At 38.9% G+C, this 17,947-nt stretch overlaps 1 protein-coding gene and 1 non-coding gene across 4 annotated transcripts in view; both read left to right on the forward strand.

Moving 5' to 3' along the window:
• The window catches only part of MRPS9 (mitochondrial ribosomal protein S9), a 65,576-nt gene that overhangs the window by 17,324 nt on the left and 30,305 nt on the right, over positions 1 to 17,947 (forward strand). For all 3 annotated transcript variants that reach the window (XM_047745280.1, XM_047745279.1, XM_047745278.1), the window contains exons 3-4: positions 14,846 to 14,908; positions 14,994 to 15,024. In XM_047745280.1, coding sequence (XP_047601236.1) covers positions 14,846 to 14,908; positions 14,994 to 15,024 — 94 coding nt within the window. The remainder of the gene's footprint in view (positions 1 to 14,845; positions 14,909 to 14,993; positions 15,025 to 17,947) is intronic.
• LOC125110116 (U4 spliceosomal RNA) lies at positions 15,057 to 15,197 on the forward strand. Its single transcript, XR_007130448.1, has one exon. It is a non-coding gene; the product is annotated as a U4 spliceosomal RNA (small nuclear RNA).

The following is a 17,947-nucleotide window of genomic DNA, read 5'->3' on the forward strand; positions in this document are numbered from 1 at the left end:
CTTTATAGGCTTTTTGTTTGTTTGTTTGTTTGTTTGTTTTTGGTGGATTTCTAGGTTTAGAACTTTATTCCAGAAGGTTGAAATTGAATAGAAATCTGGCCCCTGGCTTTACTGAGTCCAGCATATAGAACATGTGAAAATTACACCGGGCTAATCTTACATGTTAGTGTTCTTTCAGTTACAAAGGCTTTTAAAAAGAGTACAAATGTGAGTTGGTAAAATAGAAAGGATATGACATAAAATTTTGTGAATAAAAATAATTGTCATTTTTAATATTTACTTAAAAGTTAACGTTGTTTAGAAGTTTATTATTAAAGCTCCAGCATTGTGTATCTGCTAGAATTGTTTCTGCAAAATTACTTTTTTATATTTAATGCTCAATCTTGGTATTGCATTTATATGAAAAGTTATTTTTGGTTTGTGAAGCAATGAATTAACTGGAAAGAAATTAGTCATGGGCAAGTACAGATTTTCCCCATTTCAAGATGGTTTCATCTTTGTCTAATATTTTAAGTTCTTTTGAAAAGAAACCACCTATTGCAATTTCCCACTGAACACTATGATGCCCCTGACCACCTGTGGGAGATATGGCCGGAGGAAAGTGGGTGCCCCCTTGTTGCCAGTGAGTAGTGTATACGGTGACACACATATACAGGTGTCCATGTATACAGTATACTTCGATTGCTGCAAGTGCTGACATGCACGCCGTTTTGAAAATGTATCTTAATGCCGTGGTTCTCAACTCCCATTCCTCAGCCTTTCACAGGTTGCTCCCAAGTGTTGATCAATGTGTAAAAAATATTTGTGACTCTCACCCTATAGTTACTATGAGGAGAACTGAACCATCAGATTGAACATTGCACTGGAGTGGATTCTGTAACTCAGCTCAAAGTGGTTACAGTCTGGCCAAGGGAAGACTCTGCATGTTTGGAGACTGTAAAGAAATCAGCCCCTGGGTGCCTGGGTGGCTCAGTGGGTTAAAACCTCTCCCTTCGGCTCGGGTCATGGTCCCGGGGTCCTGGGTTCGAGCCCTGAATTGGGCTCTCTGCTCAGCGGGGAGCCTGCTTCCCTCTCACTCTCTGCCTGCCTCTCTGCCTACTTGTGATCTCTGTCAAATAAATAAATAAAATCTTTAAAAAAAAAAAAAATCAGCCCCAGAGCCTGTAACAGAGGCGGGGCCGCAGCGATTTCCCTCAGTGACCCAAAGGAAAAGCCTTGTCCGGTGACCCTGTAACATGTTATTAAGCTGGAGCAGACACTGGGTGACAGCAATTTCAAAATCATGCTGTCAGCACAGAAGAAAGTTGAGAACCACTGCTGTTTGCATTTTCCTTTTTGAATGAAGGGATAGCAGTTACCAATTTTAAGTTGGAGACATCTCACTTGCATTAAGTATTATGGATACAAAATTGCACTTGCATTTACTAATGTCTTTATTTGGGAATTAAAGTTGAGTTCTCCATAACTATAGAATTTCAGGAAAAAAGCCAGCAAATTGATATATAACACTGCTGAATTCTACCAATTACTTTTTAATTGGTATTATAGACCTCATTCTGAAACCAGAATGTTTTATTCTCCTAAGTGTGAATATGCTGTATGAGGTTTCTCTAATTGATTTGCTGTGCCCATTCCATTTGATGTATCATTTTTCACAATATTTCATAATTTGTGCTCACTTCTAATGAACAGAGTCGTTAGGACAGGCATGTCTAAGTGCAACTGACAGCTAACATTAGGTGCCAGATGCAGTTTATAAAGCTATGTAGAACTGTAGAGAACAGTTTAAATAAATTAGCACCTGTACATTAGTCTCACTTGCTGGTAATTTATAAGCGAATCAGTAGAGATGACATTTAGGTAAGTCATTGATCAAGTTAACAGCTGCAGACCCACTGCCCAGCTGGGATACCTAATTAATAGAGATTGCATTCCTGACCCAGTGCTCCTCCTGGGTTGAGCCTGCAATCCTTTTATACTTTGATTTAAGCCTAAGAATGTAGTTAAATACTTTGCCTTCATTTTAGGGAACCCATGAATTCCCTATATTCTAGTTAAAAATCTGAAAATGTAGGAAACATATACACAAAGGAGAATTGCCGTAGTCCATAATTTATTTGGATTAATTTTTTTTTTAATTTATATTCTTTATTTTTGTCGGCATTTTTTTGTTTTAGATCCAGGCAAGCAGTACTATGGTCTAATAAATTTTTTAAGGTTCCTATACTTACCGTTAAATGTATACTCCACTTTTTTATTTCCAAAAGAAGCATGGCTTTTTGTTTGTTTGCTTGTTATTATGACAACAAATAACAACCGTTGAACCCTACTTCAAATATGAAACGACTTTTTCAAGTGTGACATAAGTTTAAAACACCTAAGAACTTTGCCACGTTGAATTCCATACAAATTTCAGAACTTTATATTGGAAATACTAAGCTAGAACTTATTATAGGAAAATGCTCTTTTTTTTCTCTCTCTCTCCCTCTGGCTCAGAATTTCTTCTGAGTGAACTTCAGACTGAAAGAGTAAGTCATCAACAGCTTCAAAATCAGAGTAAGGCAATGATTTGGTGTTTGCATACCAGTGTTAAACTACAGTCTACATCTGGAATCTGGTTCCTAGACTGAGAATATGTTCTTTTGAAACACAAATGCTAACCTAAAACAAGTAACAACATTAGGTTAGTAATACTGTTTCAAGCTTCTTGAAGAGTTGAGTCCCAACTGATAGACAGTTGGCCCTTGAACAACACAGGGGTTAGGGGTGCTGACCCCCTGTATAGTCAAAATCCACATATAACTTTTGACTCCCAACACTTAACTACTTACTAAAAGGCTACTGTTACCTGGAAACCTTACCGATAACATAAGCAGTTGATAAACACGTATTTTGCATGTGAGGTCTATTACATACTATATAATCACAAACAAGCTAGAGAAAAAAATGTTACTAAGAAAATCATAAGAAAAATACATTTACAGTACTGTGCTGTTTATCAAAAAAAATCAACACAAAAACTTCTATGAATAAATTTGATGTTTAAAATTTCTAAAAAAAAAAAAAAATCAGCACGTACATGGACCCTCAGAAGTTCAAACTGTGTTGTTCATGGGTCAAATGCATCGATTTTTGTCTTTTGTCTTTGTGGAAGAACTGGGTGCTTCCCAGTTTACATAACTGTGTTTTATGTAGATTATTTAGAAATAAAAAGGTGCTTATTTCAGATAATTAGGAAATTTGTTAGTTCTGTTGTTGAAAAACATGGTCTAAGTGGGCAAAACCACAATTCACATGTGAAATGCCCGGTTTCCTCTAATTTTAAGACACTTGAAGACCTAGGCCATGTCCTGCTGGTACGTCTCTAGTGCCTGCTAAGTGCCCAATGCACCAGGGAATCCGAGAACATTATAGTTGATAGATGGGTTAACATTAGCAGAGAGTCAAGTATTTCTCTCATCACCTTCCTCCTCTGATTTTCTGGTTGACTTAATTTCACCTTATCAAAATATTTAAATTCTGCACTTTTACCATCCTAATTCAGATATTTTTGAATAACATCAGGAAAATTGCTTAAAAATGACTGAAGTATTTTAACACTTTCTTTGCCTTTCTTTCTTTCTTTTTTTTCCCTGGTACTTCTGAACCTTTCCCAACTAAATCTTTACCTTAATTAAAAATTTTATGGGAAAAGCCCTTATGCCGCTAACCACTTTTGTTACTTACTTTTTATTATAATTCTCTTCTTTGAAATATCATCCACAGCTTTATGTTGAACTGGGAATGGTATTTTCCTGTTGCGTATTTTGGAAAGCCCCAAAGACTCAAGAGATCAGCCCTTGGAAGACTTTGTCTTTCATGAAATGTTTTTCCAGTTTGGGCCAGAGGCTGTCAGTTGTAAGGAGTGAGGATGTTGTCTACCACCTACAAGGAAAGCTTGAGGAAGTCTCTTGAGCCTGTGGCTTTTTATAGAAAGCAACTGAGGAAGCCAAAGGGGCAAATTTAGTGGTGGTATGGAGGGAGGTGGAGGGTTAAATGCCATATTTGGAAGGGCTTGCACAAATGCCTTTCTACTAAAATAAGGTGTGAAGTAACTAGGGCCTAACAGACTGCTTTATGGGTGTGGGATGTGCCTGCCACTGAGCTAACTTCTCCTTGCCTGACCTTGAATTAAAACCGAGTAATCCTGGTCAGGAAAGGCATAATCTTATCACTGGGGCTCCTAGGGTAAGAAGATGATGTGAAAGGCAGGAAGCAGTAAGGCTGTTGTGCTGCCTGGTGGGTCTTGCTCTCACTGCAGAGGCCAGTGCCCTCATAGCTAATGCAGAGCTTCTCGTAGTTATCAGGAGATGCCGAGGACTTCAGTGAGGCCATGCCAGTGAGGTTGGTTCTGGAACAGCAGACTGTAGCACACGCATTCTCATACTTGGCAAATGTGCAGAATGTCCAGGAGCCGTGTCCCTACTAGCACCAGGCTTTGGAGAGAAAGTTGACATGTGCTTTCCTCCCCTCACCATTCCTGCCTCTAAGGTGGTGGTGGGGACAGTTACTGTGGACCTGGACTGAAGGCCCTGCAGAGTCTAGCTGGAGTGTCCCCTGGAGGGCATGTCGCAGACAAGGCTCTGTCCTCATGGGCTCTGGAGGATACCTTGTTCCTTCAGGTAGATGTTCCGAGGCTTTAAGAAAGAGGTGGATGCTTGTCATTTTTGTCATTAGTTTGGTTGGTTTTTTTGGGTGGTTTTTTGGGGGTTTTGTTTTGTTTTTGCTTTTGTTTCTAGGAGAAAGGAGATGCACAACAAGCGGGAATTTTCAGTATTGGTCACAACTGGATATTTATGTATTTTTCTTTCCCGTAGCAAGTTAAGATTAATGTGGAAGGTGGGAGGAGGACAGTGGGAGCTGTCCTGAATCAATAAACACTGCAAGAAGACTCATTGGGTATCTGGAGTCTTCTGTGATGTTACTTTCATTTTGCCCCATATGAGTACTTGTATGTATATTATACCTATATTTCCCTGCAACTTCCTGTATGTAAATGTTTCTACTTCCTACCCCCAGCTCTGAAATCCAGGCTGAAATGAGGTATAGAATCCAAGTGCTCTTGCCTTAGACACAGGAAGTTGAAGTCATTCTGGTTAGTAGAATAGAGCTCAGTGGTTCTAAGAGAGAGGTCAGGAAATTCAGCTTTACACGTGGTTTCCATAATACTGAGTTCTCCATTCAAACCCTCAGAATCAAATCACAAATCTGAAGTATTAAAATGCTCTCACTTCATAAAGAGAAAAAGAGGGATGGCTGTCATGACCAGATTCATTCTAGAAATCTTCTATTCAAAGACAATTTGGTTGTTAATATTCTCTGTTATGAATGTGGGTATTTGTTGGGTAGACCAGTAAAATTAAGTCACAGATTTTATAACTTTGTACCAATTTAATGGAGTTTGAAAACCTTGCTGAGATACACAGTAGTAACATCAGTGCAAGACTGTCCATGCTGCATGAGGGCTTTGGTTAAAATAGTCTAGAGCTGTGTGGTTGCCACTAGCTGTGTGGGATTGTTTGAAGTTAGTTAATACTAACTAACATTAACGTTAACGTTTAGTTCCTTAGTCTAATTCCTTAGTTGCACTCACCATATGTCAAATGCACAATAACCACATGGGCTACATATCATATCAGCCCACACAGATTATAGGATATTTCCTTTGTTCAAGAAAGTTCTTCTGGACTGTGTTAACCAGAGGATTGCTTTGTGATCTCCCCACAAGTAAGAATTTGTATTTTTTTGCCTTGTGTTATTTGAAAGAAAGGGAATACTTTGGAAGTATAAGTAATATTCTGCAATTTCATTTTTATATTGTTTTTCAATGACATGATTCCAAATACCTGAAGAATTGGTTTTGAAAACAGTTCAAAAATACACTGTAAGAATAAGTAGAAATTTAGAAATGTAGGAAATGGTTGCTTTTATCTGACTGAAACAACAGGTTTATTAAAACAATTTCAGTTGTTTGGTTATTCAATTATAGACGAGCAAAAGCTTCATGTCTTATATGTGTGTGTATATATGTATATATGTCCATGTATACATACATACATACATGTATTATGTATGTATATTATATGGGAGTAGGAACCAAAATTGAAAAACTGAAATAGTCTAAGCCAATAGCGATAGCCATAAACATTAATTTGTATGCTCTTTCTTATAAAAATTTCAGCCATACAGAAAAGAAGAAATAATTGTATAATGCATACCATGTGACCATCACCTAGTTTAAATAACATTTTGCCATATTTGCTCCCCCTATATATTTTGTGGCTAAACTGTTTTTTTTTCTTTCTTCCTTTCTTCCTTCCTTCCTTTCTTCTTTTTTTTGTTTCTTTGTTTCTTTTCTTCTTTCCTTCCTTCTTCTTTCTTTCTTAGAACATGGGGAGGGTATGGTGGTGGGACCAGAGGGAGACGGAGAAGCAGACTCCGCACTGAGCAGGAAGCCTGACCTGGGGCTTGATCCTAGGACCCAGAGATCATGACCTGAGTCTAACTGACTGAGCCATCCAGGTGCCGCTGAACTATTTTCTTTTAAAATCAGTTACAAACGTTATGACACTTTACCCCTACATCCTTGAGTATACATCTCCAAAAAGTTAGGATATTTTCCTATATAACCACAATACCATTATCACATTTAACAAAATTAATTTTAATATAGTCTGAGCATGGGACTCAGTATGGCTGAGTATATGACCGAGTATGGGATCATTTGTATATTAATCTGTATTTAAATTTCCCCAATTGTCTATAAAGTGTTACATAGTCTAGTTGATTCACTCAAGGACTGTGCAGTCATTTTGCTTCTTTATTTATCCTTTCAATACTGTTTTCCCCTGCTACCTATTGTCTCGCTTTCTGTGGTTTCTATTACCCATCCAGAAGCAGATGATCCACCTTCTGTCATATCAGAAGATCACTAGTAGTCTAACGTTACATCACAGTGCCTCCATCATTCGCTTCACATTATCTCATCACATAGGCATTTTAGCATCTCATACCATCACAAGAAAATGTTAGTACAGTACAATAAAGTATTTTGAAAAAGAGACCACATTCATGTAACTTTATTACAGTATATTGTTATTGTTAATCTCTTACTGTATCTAATTTATAAATTAACCTTTATCATAGACATGTATGTATAGGGAAAAGCATAGTATATATAGGGATCAGTACTGTCTGCAGCTTTAGGCAGCTGCTGAGGGTCTTGGAACGTATCATCCGCAAATAAGGGGGACTATGATACCTGCCGATGTTCTCCCTCTGGGGTGGGCAATCAGTGACTAAGAAACCAAGGTCCTTTGCCTTCGAGAGCACCCTCTACATGTGACCAAGGTAAAATCCAAAGAATTGGTAACAGGGCCTGGGAGAAAGAACTTTGAGGAGGCAAAAGTAAGTTATTTGAGGAGCAGCTATGAATGTGCTTTTAGGATACTTTAATGGAGCAATCCTAAAGACACCTAACAGTTGGGAGTGGTTTGGAAACTAGAGAAATAGATTTAGCCTCTCTGCATGAATTTGCTTGACAGGAGGAGAATCAGAGATGGAACTCTGAGAGAACTAGCATTTAAGCGAGGAGCAGAGCTGTGTTTACAAGAGACCATGGAAGAACTTGGAGAGAGGTTGGAGGAGAACATGGCTGTGAGCAGAAAACAGCAACCTTCTGTGGTAGAGACCTGGCTGTAGGTCGTGAGGTTCCAGAGGAAGGCTTGGTGAGCCCAAGCAATCGCAGGATCAGAATTTGGGCTGAAGAGTAAGGTCGTTGAGAAAGTGGGTGTGTGCTTCTAAGGATAGAAATGGGAATTGAGGGGGGTTTATTGGCCTGGGTGACACTGGGAGTCCTGTGTAGGTGGCTCACACCCAGGGCAGGAATTGGTATGTAAATGAAAGGAGGTGAGCATCAGCCTTTGTGATTGCTACAAGAAGTGTAGAAGTTCAAGCCAGGAGGAAGGATGAGGAGAAAATAACAGACTGGCCAGTGATCTTCTCAAGTCTCTAGAGAGACTTGAGAGCTCTGTCCATTGTGACTGTCATAGGGAAGGAGACAAGTGTGGAGAGTGCTCCCACAGCTATAAACAAAGAAGGGAAATGACAGAGCCTTTGGGGAGTTAGGGGAGGTCGCTCTGGAGGGCTGGCATTTGAGCTAGGTCTCAAAAGAGAAAAAGGAAAATGTTAAACGGAGAGATGGAACAGTGGTATTCCAGGCAGAGAAGACAGTATGTAAAAGACATGACTTGGCAAGGAACAAGTGACTGCTAAGAAAAGTCAGATGAAAAGTATTGCTGAAAAAAGCTCGTGGCCACTTCCCTTGGTTCCATCTGTGTAACCTAGAAATAGCTGCAGCACAGGTCCTGTAAAATATCCTTTTACTAAGCCATGTTATTCCATGTGTACTGTGACAGTGACCCCTGTAATTGAGATTATGTATGCATCTGTCTCTGCTGCTAGAATGTGGTCAGGAACTATAGCTTCCTAAACTCACAGAGTCCCTGGAACTTAGGTACAATGAGTATTTGTTGAATAAAATTGGTCGAGGTAAAACTGATTCACAGTAAATGGTCAATTTATTTTCCTTTGAGCACAGTTAGGCTTTTCTCCTAATTTTACCTCTAACTAGGTGAATGTCCTTGATGCCAGTGGAGAAGTAAATCCGTTTTCTGAGAGACCTAGGTTGGCTCCCTGACCTCGGCAGGGAAGAGCACATTCAGATACTAAATTTCAGGAGGTCCAGGTTCTTATCTTTGCCACTTTAAGTCTTAATACAAAATAATGTGGAAAGTGTTTCACATAGAACATGTTTGTATAGCTCACATTTGTCTAGTGCCTGTGGGGTGCTGTGCTTTTGCAAATACCTTATTTCGTCCCCATAACAACTGGATAAAGCTGATGTTCTCACAAGTTAAAATCACCGGGAATGGTGTTCCTGGAGAATATTTTTATGGTTATAGGACGTAGTAAGGGTCTTATGTTACTTAGATATTCAGCATTCTCTGTTGTGAATTCTGAAGTACAGTGAGAGTAAGGGTTTTACTATGTTACAGCACATGGTGCTCTGCTCCAAACACTGCAGCTTCCTGCACACACTCAAAATTCTCTTCTTCCTATAAACGCTTTTTTTAAACGGTATTCACCTACTTGAGTTTTAACAATGGCTGCAGTCCCAGAAAGCCAACAAAATTATTTTTTCATAAAATCCAGGTAGTCCTTTGTTAGCCTCAGAATTTGTAAGAAATCTCTTCAGAGTGCCCGTAGGAGGTAAATGGAAGTGCCGGGTTAGGTGGTGGTCGCACTGTCCCTTCCATGCTGGACGGATGACGAAATGTACATTCCTACTGTGCCTTTCCTGTTTTGTATCTTCTGTTTGGTTAAAAAGTAACCAGTTTATGACTAATATATCATAACTCCACTGGAATTAGAAAGCCTATTCCTCATAATTTGGTGTAAAAGATGTAATACGGATTTGGGGGGATAACTTTTGTGTTCTGTATCTTCATTCATTCCTTTTTCTGCCATCCTTTGTTTTTTATTATTTTTACTGAACCTGTGATTTTGCTGTTTATCTAACATGGTGTCTTACTCTATGGATCTTTGCCACAGTACTTAGTACAAAACCTACTATAATTTGGTACAAATATAATATAGTTGGTACAGTATAGCAGAGTACCTTGTACATGCCCTGTCAGTAATTAGTAATAGAGTATATAATATAGCATAATATAGTTAATACAATAGAGTGTAGTTGGTTGTGTTATTATTATCACCTGCAGTGCCTGGGTGGCTTAGTTGGTTAAGCATCTGACTCTTGGTTTCGGCTCAGGTCATGATCTCAGGGTCATGAGATTGAGCCCTGTGTCATGCTCACGGTCAGCGCCAAGTCTGATTCCTCTCCCTCTGCTCCTGCCCACCCCCCCTGCATCGCACATCCTTTCTAAAATAAATAAAATCAACATTATCATCTAATATAGTGAGGAATTATGAATTAGTAAATATGTGTTTTTTCTTAGCTGAGGTTTTTTTGTTTGTTTGTTTGTTTAAGGCAGTGCTACTTTTCCTGATCCTTCCAGGAAATTTCAGAATATTTCTGCCAAAATCTTTACTTTTCTTTAAGTCAATACAGAGATTGCCTGTAAGACCTAGACACCCTTTGCAGTCAGTGCCTTATTTTCAAGTTCTACTGATTAACTTCCTCGTGACTCGTGTATGTCTTAGTTTTCATGAGAAATCTGCTGCGGGATGAAATTCTTTACATTTTCATTGCTTTCTTGAACTCTTTCACTAGTCACCTAGGTTACTAGTAATTTTTTTTAAGATTTTATTTATTTATCTGACAGACAGAGATCACAAGTAGGCAGAGAGGCAGGCAGAGAGAGAGAAGGAAGCAGGTTCTCCACGGAGCAGAGAGCCAGATGCGGGGCTCGATCCCAGGATCCTGGGATCATGACCTGAGTTGAAGGCAGAGGCTTTAATCCACCGAGCCACCCAGGTGTCCCACTAGTAATTTTTATATTTGAAAATGATACCAGTGACAGCTTGAACCTGATTCAAAAGTTGATTGGACTTTCACCCTTGTAATCCTGGCGTGCTTACCCCAGGCTGCAGAGTTGTACATCAGTCTTCCATGCTGTTATTCTCACCCAGGCCTTGAGTCAGTAGCCCCTTGGCTAAGATGTCTGGGACCAGCCTTGGGAGTGCCATGGCTGATTGTGGGAACCAGGCCTGAAGGCCAGCTGGGCTACTACAGGTGCTGTAGTCTCATGGTGGCCCTGCGGAGACAGGTTAGATTTGGAAAGACCCGATGGACTTACTTTTTAATTTTTTTTTTTTAAAGATTTTATTTATTTATTTGTCAGAGAGAGAGAGGGAGAGAGAGCGAGCACAGGCAGAGTGGCAGGCAGAGGCAGAGGGAGAAGCAGGCTCCCCGCCGAGCAAGGAGCCCGATGTGGGACTCGATCCCAGGACGCTGGGATCATGACCTGAGCCGAAGGCAGCTGCTTAACCAACTGAGCCACCCAGGCGTCCCTACTTTTTAATTTTTAACATTTCCCATTTTTTTATTTTCAAATTTCCAGAAAACTTGAATATTTGGTGAATACAAATATTGCACATACATACCTTTCACATAGATTTGACAGTTAACATTTTGCCACCCACATTCCCTTTCTCTCTGTATGTATAAAATTTATTTTGAGTGAGTTGAAAATGCAGTATCATAACACCTAACCCCTAAATGTATCCGCATTTACTTTAGCCCTACATATATACATCCTTCATACCATTTTTCCATGGTAACCACGTTTATATCTAATACAATTAACAATAAATCTGTAACACTCTATAATCTATAATCTATAGTCTATACTTAAATTTCCTCAGTTTTCCCTAAAGTGTCTTTATAGCTAGCTAGTTTTGTAGAATCCAGACCACTTGTCTTATACGGTTGTCTACATTCTGGCTTTCTGCTTGCTCCTGGTGATTAGATTTAGAATGTATAAAGGGTAATACTTGTGTGATATTGTATACTTCTTGTTCCCTCACACCAGGAGGTATATAATGAGCTTGTCCCACTATTGATTGTACATCTGACCCCTTGGTTAATGTGGCGACCACTGACCTCTTTATTGTAAGTGATTTTTTTCCCTTCATAACGGAGTCATCTGTAGGGTGATTATTTGGGGTCCACTTGAATATTCTAGTCCCCAGTAACCTTTCAGCCAATGACTTTATCATCCACTGGTGATCCTTGGCTGAAATTGAAGATTACTTTGGAGGTTATAAAACGGTGATTTTCTACTTCTTTCATTCCTTCTACTTTTATTAACTGGTATTGTTTCATAAAGAGGCCTTCCTTTTCTCCTTGCTTCCTATTTCAGAACCCTGGAGAGCGAGAGAGTGAGTGAGTGTGTGTGTGTGTGTGTGTGTGTGTTTATAGAGGCACACTCTTCAACATGTATGTATTGAGTATGTTACCAGGCATTGTCATTGTTCTTTTTGATGTTCACATTGTCGCAAGTGTGGCCAGTGGGAGCTTCTTGAAGCTGGTTTCTCTGTCCTTTCAAGCACTTTCTTGTTTTCTGGCACAGGAAGGTGTCTCAGGCTTATTCTGTACTTTCCCTGCCTTAGGCCTAGGATTAATCCTTTTCCTGAGATGCTCTGTTTTTTATACTAGGAAACTGTGTTTAGAAACCAAGATTTGGATGCTAGAGGCCACTCCTTGATTCTAGAGTTTCATTACATCTATGCTCTTTGAGGGGAGAGAACTAAAAAGTAATCTCTTTTAAATATTATAGGAATAATCCAGGAAATAATATTTTTTAAAGATCCCAAGTATGTTTTGGTTTGTCTAATTCAAGCTTAACATTACATTTCTTTTATGTTTGTATCTTCTCTCCTGAGTAACATCTTGGTCACCATAAAATTGATACCTTTATTTACTTTATGCTATAACAGACACAAAATGTTTCAGAATTTTAATATTAACATTACTAACAATAAACCTTCCGAGTAAAGTTAAAGAATTCTTTGCTGTTGTGGTGTTTTGTTGTTGTTGTTTTTTTTGTCATTAGAAATTAGGTTTGTATAGGGCATCTGGGTGGCTCAGTTGTTAAGCCTCTGCCTTCAGCTCAGCTCATGATCCTGGGGTCCTGGGATCCAGCCTCACATCGGGCTCCCTACTCAGTGGGGAGCCTGCTTCTCCCTCTTCCCATTCCCCCTGCTTGTGTTCCGTCTCTTGCTGTCTCTCTCTCTCTCTCTGTCAAATAAATAAAATCTTAAAAAAAGAAAGAAAGGAGGTTTATTTTGTTTATATTGTTTTAGAGTTTCTTTTGAAAATGTTGGTCTTTCATATATACAGCATATTCGTGCTTCAAAGTTCAGCTGAATAAAGGCATCCCCAGGAAAGCCTTACTTATCCCCGTAGACTTCACCCTGCTGCCACCTACCCCTTAATAAATGATTATTTTTATTTGTTTACACTGTACCGTTCCTTATGGAAAGAAACCTATGTATATTGTCCCCTATTCCTATATGTATTTTCTTATTTCTTTTTCTTACACCAAAGGTCACACTGTAAGCACATTTCCCTTGTGTCTTGCTTTTATCAATCTTTTTTTATGGCTAGAGTGCTTGGTGGCATGGACATGACATCATTTATGCAGCCAACCTTGGGGGAGGGGGTTCTAATATTTTGTGGTTGTAAATCAGCGAATAACCTGTGATGGTGCTGGTTTTGCCTGTGGAGGTATAGCTTATATAGAGGAATTCGCCATGTTTTCTCCTCATACTTGTTTGATTTTCTGTGTTCAGCCGTCTGACCCATCTGTGGCTTATCCTTGTATATGTATATCCTTGTACATCCTCGAGTTTGCGTCCACTTTTATCTTTTTCCAAATGGCAATCAGTTGTCTCAACATCACTTATTAAAAAGTCCACCTTTTCTCCCTCAGAGAAGGAAAGGCAGAGTCGTCCCTGGCTTTAAAAAAGAAAAAAAAATGTTCACAAAATTAGCACTCTGCTTTGTGATCGAAGGGTTTCTTAAGTGTCCATTTTACTGCCAGAAGGCCAAATGGGAGACTGAAGCTTGACTTAGAGACACAGATGGGCTCCCTAAGATAACTGAATTGATAAGCCCCAGGTTACAGACCCCTGACTTTCAGGGGTGGAATCCTGTCTTAGCACACTGACTGCGTGGGAGGGCACAGAGGCCCATCCTGAGAGCAGCTTCTCCAACAGAGCAGCGCTGTGTCTACGTGAGCTGCCAGTTCAGTTAGAGTTCAGATGCAGTGCTAATAAGATCCAAGGCCACAGACTTCCCATCTGACACCATTCGAGAGAAAGGAAAACGCGTGTGGTTTGCTTTTGATTGTGAGGAGTGGTGTTGGCGAAGACACTGGCATGGCTTACACAGTTGTTCTCAAGTTGGTGGCAGTCCTGGGAGGTGGAGGGCTTTTGGAAATGTGTGCAGGCAAGATTTGTCACAGGTGCTAGGGTTATTACCAGCAGAGATGGTGGAGAAGGGCCAGGGCTGTTAAGTGACCTACAGGACAGGGAAGGGCAAAGCTGCCTACAATTGAGCTGTCACACTCAGAATGCCAATAGCGTCCCCATTGAGAGACAGACATTTCAGAGAACCCAGTTGGGAAAATGTAGTATAAAAACCTCTCAAAACTTCCTAGGAAGAGTTCAGAGAGCATCTAAAAACACTGGGGCTGTCACGGTGGGTGAGGCTTGAAGCCTGCTCTTCTCAGTATTCGGTCTCTGATATTCGCACTGCCAACGGGGAGTCCGAAGCGGGGCTCCTGAGCACATTACCAGAGAGGTTGTAGAGGGGCACCTCTCCTTTGCTTTTGAAAGAGGGATTTGGGGACGCCTGGGTGGCTCAGTCCCTTAAGCCACTGCCTTCGGCTTGGGTCATGATCCCAGGGTCCTGGGATCGAGCCCCGCATCAGGCTCCTTGCTTGGCGGGGAGCCTGCTTCTCTCTCTCTGCCTACTTGTGCTCGCTCGCTCGCTCTCTCTCTGACAAATAAATTAATAAAAATCTTGAAAAAATAAAAAAAATAAAAGAGGGATTTGTGGGAGCACATGCATGTTTGAAACTGACACTTGAAAATTGTTAATAACCAGTTTAATAGTGACAAATAATTTTTCTCTGGGGGATGTGTATGTGGTCATTTTTTTTCTCCTGTTTAAAAGATTATGAGATCTCTGGCATGTACTAAGCACTCAGAAAGTATTAGTCATAACATTAACTTGTGTTTATAACAGTTGTTAATTAACCTTTGTGTATATTTTCAGAGAGCTATTGCTTACCTTTTTCCGAGTGGTTTGTTTGAGAAGCAAGCCAGGCCAGTAATGAAGGTAATTCTCTTCATTAATATTTTTAAAATTTCACTTAGGTTTATAATATGTTATAGTAATTAATGCACTGTAATTTATTTTACAGCATCCTGAACAGATTTTTCCAAAACAAAGAGGTAAGTAAGTTTTCTCCTAATGAATGAGCAGTAGCTTTGCACAGTGGCAGTATCGTAGACAATGAGGTTTATCTGAGGCGCGATTATTGCTGATTATTGCTAATTGAAGAATGAATGAGCAGTGCTTCCTTCACTGCAATGTCAGGTTACATATCAGCAGCCATCCACATATGGTGGGGACATGCCCCTGTGTCATGGCAGTTGTGAGGCTGGTCAGCAATATTTTATAACTAACAATAAATGACTAGAATTTACAAATTATTTCTTTTTAATTAAATAATACTACAATTAGATCAGGTTAGAGTTTATGCCTATACTAGTGTTACACTCATTTATCTGCATTCTAAAATGCCTTTTTGAGGAAGAGTTAGGTACAGATCTGCTGGAGACTAATTCACCTTTATTCGAAAATGGAAAATTTTTGTTCATTTCGGAAGCATATTTTCACTGAGTATAGACCCTCCCACCCCCTCCACCCCTCTTTCCTTTGTTGATATAATTCCTTGTCTTTTGTCTTTCATTGTTTCTGATAAGCAGTTAGCCATCATCCTTGTCTGCCTTCTGTTTTCTCTGATTTCTTCTAAGATTTTCTCTTTATCTCTTAACTGTGTAAAATTAAATTTTGAAGAAAACATACATCAGGCTTTAAGGTTGCCAGGAAATAATAATTACTGTTTTCCAATTTACATTAAAAGAAAGCCTGTTAGCCAGTGTTGACTGGTGGTAATTATCGGTTAATTTAAAAAGAGCTAAAGCTAGGGTGGCTCAGTGGGTTAATCCTTGGACTCTTGATCTAAGTGGAGGTCTTGATCTCAGGGTCATGAGTTCAAGCCCTACACTGGGCTCCATGCTGGGCATTGAGCCTGCTTTAAAAAACAAAGAAAAAAAAATTTTAAGTACTAAAGCTAGAAATTACTTCTTAAAAACACTCAGTATAAATTTATACTTATTCATCAATCTTTTGCTGTACCCTAGATGGTTTTTTTCTTTCAGTAGGTATCTGTTTCTCCCCATTACTTTTGCATAACCCTGCTGTCACTGACACAAAGTTTTTTAGTTTTGGTTTCCTCACAGTGGAACAAAGAACTTAAATTTCTAAGAAATCTAAATGCAGAATATTTCTGTATTTCTACAGATTTTTCCTCTAACCGCAATGAAGTGAAACAGACTTTTTTTTTTAGTAGCTTGCCTTTCAGTTTTTCTGAAGCATTCAGTTTAGTTTTCACAGCACCAAAAACTGTCTTTTCTATTTCTACTTATATATCATCTGCTTATATAGTACTTAATTCATGTAATTACAGAAATAAATACAATTGTAATAAACAGGTTTGGGAATGGACACAGCTGACTCTTTATAAGGATTTAACTCTGCAGCAAAGATGTGTGGATTTCATAGAGAAGAGCCTGGTAGCCACAGATTCTTATTGTACAGGGCTGCATTACCAGTCTCTTCTAGAGCTGATTCAGTAGAGATTGGTAAGAGAGCAGATATTTCAATAAAAAAATGTATTTGTTTTGCACTGATATATCTGCTAAGTCTTAACCTGTGTTCAGAGCTAGGCATTCTTTTTTTTTTTCCTTAAGATTTTTATTATTTATTTGAGGGAGAGTGAGCAAAAGAGAGAGCATGAGCAGGGGCAGAGGGAAAAGCAGACCCCCTGCCAAAAAGGGAGCCCGATGTGGGGCTCGATGGCAAGACCCTAGGACCATGACCCGAGCTGAAGGCAGAAACTTGACTGACTGAAAGCCACCCAGGGGCCCCCAGAGCTAGGCGTTCTTTCATTCTACTTCTCTACTTCGCTCTTTGAAATGATAACTTTTATTTTGAATCTTGTTAAAAAATTAGGGGCCCTTTTATAAATACATTGTCTTTCATATTTCTTCATTTCTCTGACATAGTTGATTATAAACTATAACATCATTTCAGTTGATAGCTCTTGGGGAGATAATAAATGAAGATAATAAGTGCACATCTGTTTTAAAGGTGCAACTCAAGTTTATCGAAATAGAACTGTATATACAGGACATAGAAACTTAATGGCTTTTTCTGTAAATGTGGTAACTGATTTTTTTTTCTTATTTTTAGTAGCTTCTATATATTTCAGCCTCACAGGCTCCTCACTTACATGTCCTCTTTGTCTCTTTGCATCTCTTGTATATCTCTGCCTTTAAAACTGTTTCTTTCAAATCATACCAGCTTCTCAGTATTAGAAATTTGTCATTACTATCAGCTGGAATGTAACAACTGAAACTTCCAGACATCCCTGCAAAATGCTCCTGTTATTTTGTCAGTATTGGTGGGGTTTTATTACATATTGCAGTTAACTATATTTAGAAAGAATTCCTTTAGAATTAGCAAAATATTTTTTGCCACCTACCTACCAATTTTGCTGTACTTTGTAAACATAAGGCAAACTAATTTTTATGTTAAAAAAATCAGCAAAATTTAGATTTGAATAGATTATGATACTTGTGAAGTGCCACCACTTCCTTTATTAAAAGATGGAAGCTTCCAGATTGAGTTAACATAAAAATCTTGCTCTACTGTTTAAGGCAAGTGATAAAAATGTCGGAAAAACAAAGATATATGCCAGATTGATGACAGACGCAAGGAATAGCACCTAACACGAGATGAAATGGAATTCATGGGGGTCGAAGAGTGGTTCGATGAGACAAGAATGTTAATTGATATTGATAGAATCTAATATCCTTTAAGTGGATTTGACGACAATGAACCTTTTTGTACCATGCATTTAGCATTGAAATGTTCATAGCAAAAGCTGTTAAATAAGGCTCTAAAGAATTCTAATAATACAGCATGATTTTATAGCTTACACATACAAGTACAAAAATATATTTTTCTGTATAGATGCTAATGGAATATTAATAGAATTATGATGTAAGAGGTCATAGAGAAAATCTA

Source organism: Lutra lutra, chromosome 9, assembly GCF_902655055.1.
Source record: "Lutra lutra chromosome 9, mLutLut1.2, whole genome shotgun sequence".
Taxonomy (NCBI): Eukaryota; Metazoa; Chordata; class Mammalia; order Carnivora; family Mustelidae; genus Lutra; species Lutra lutra.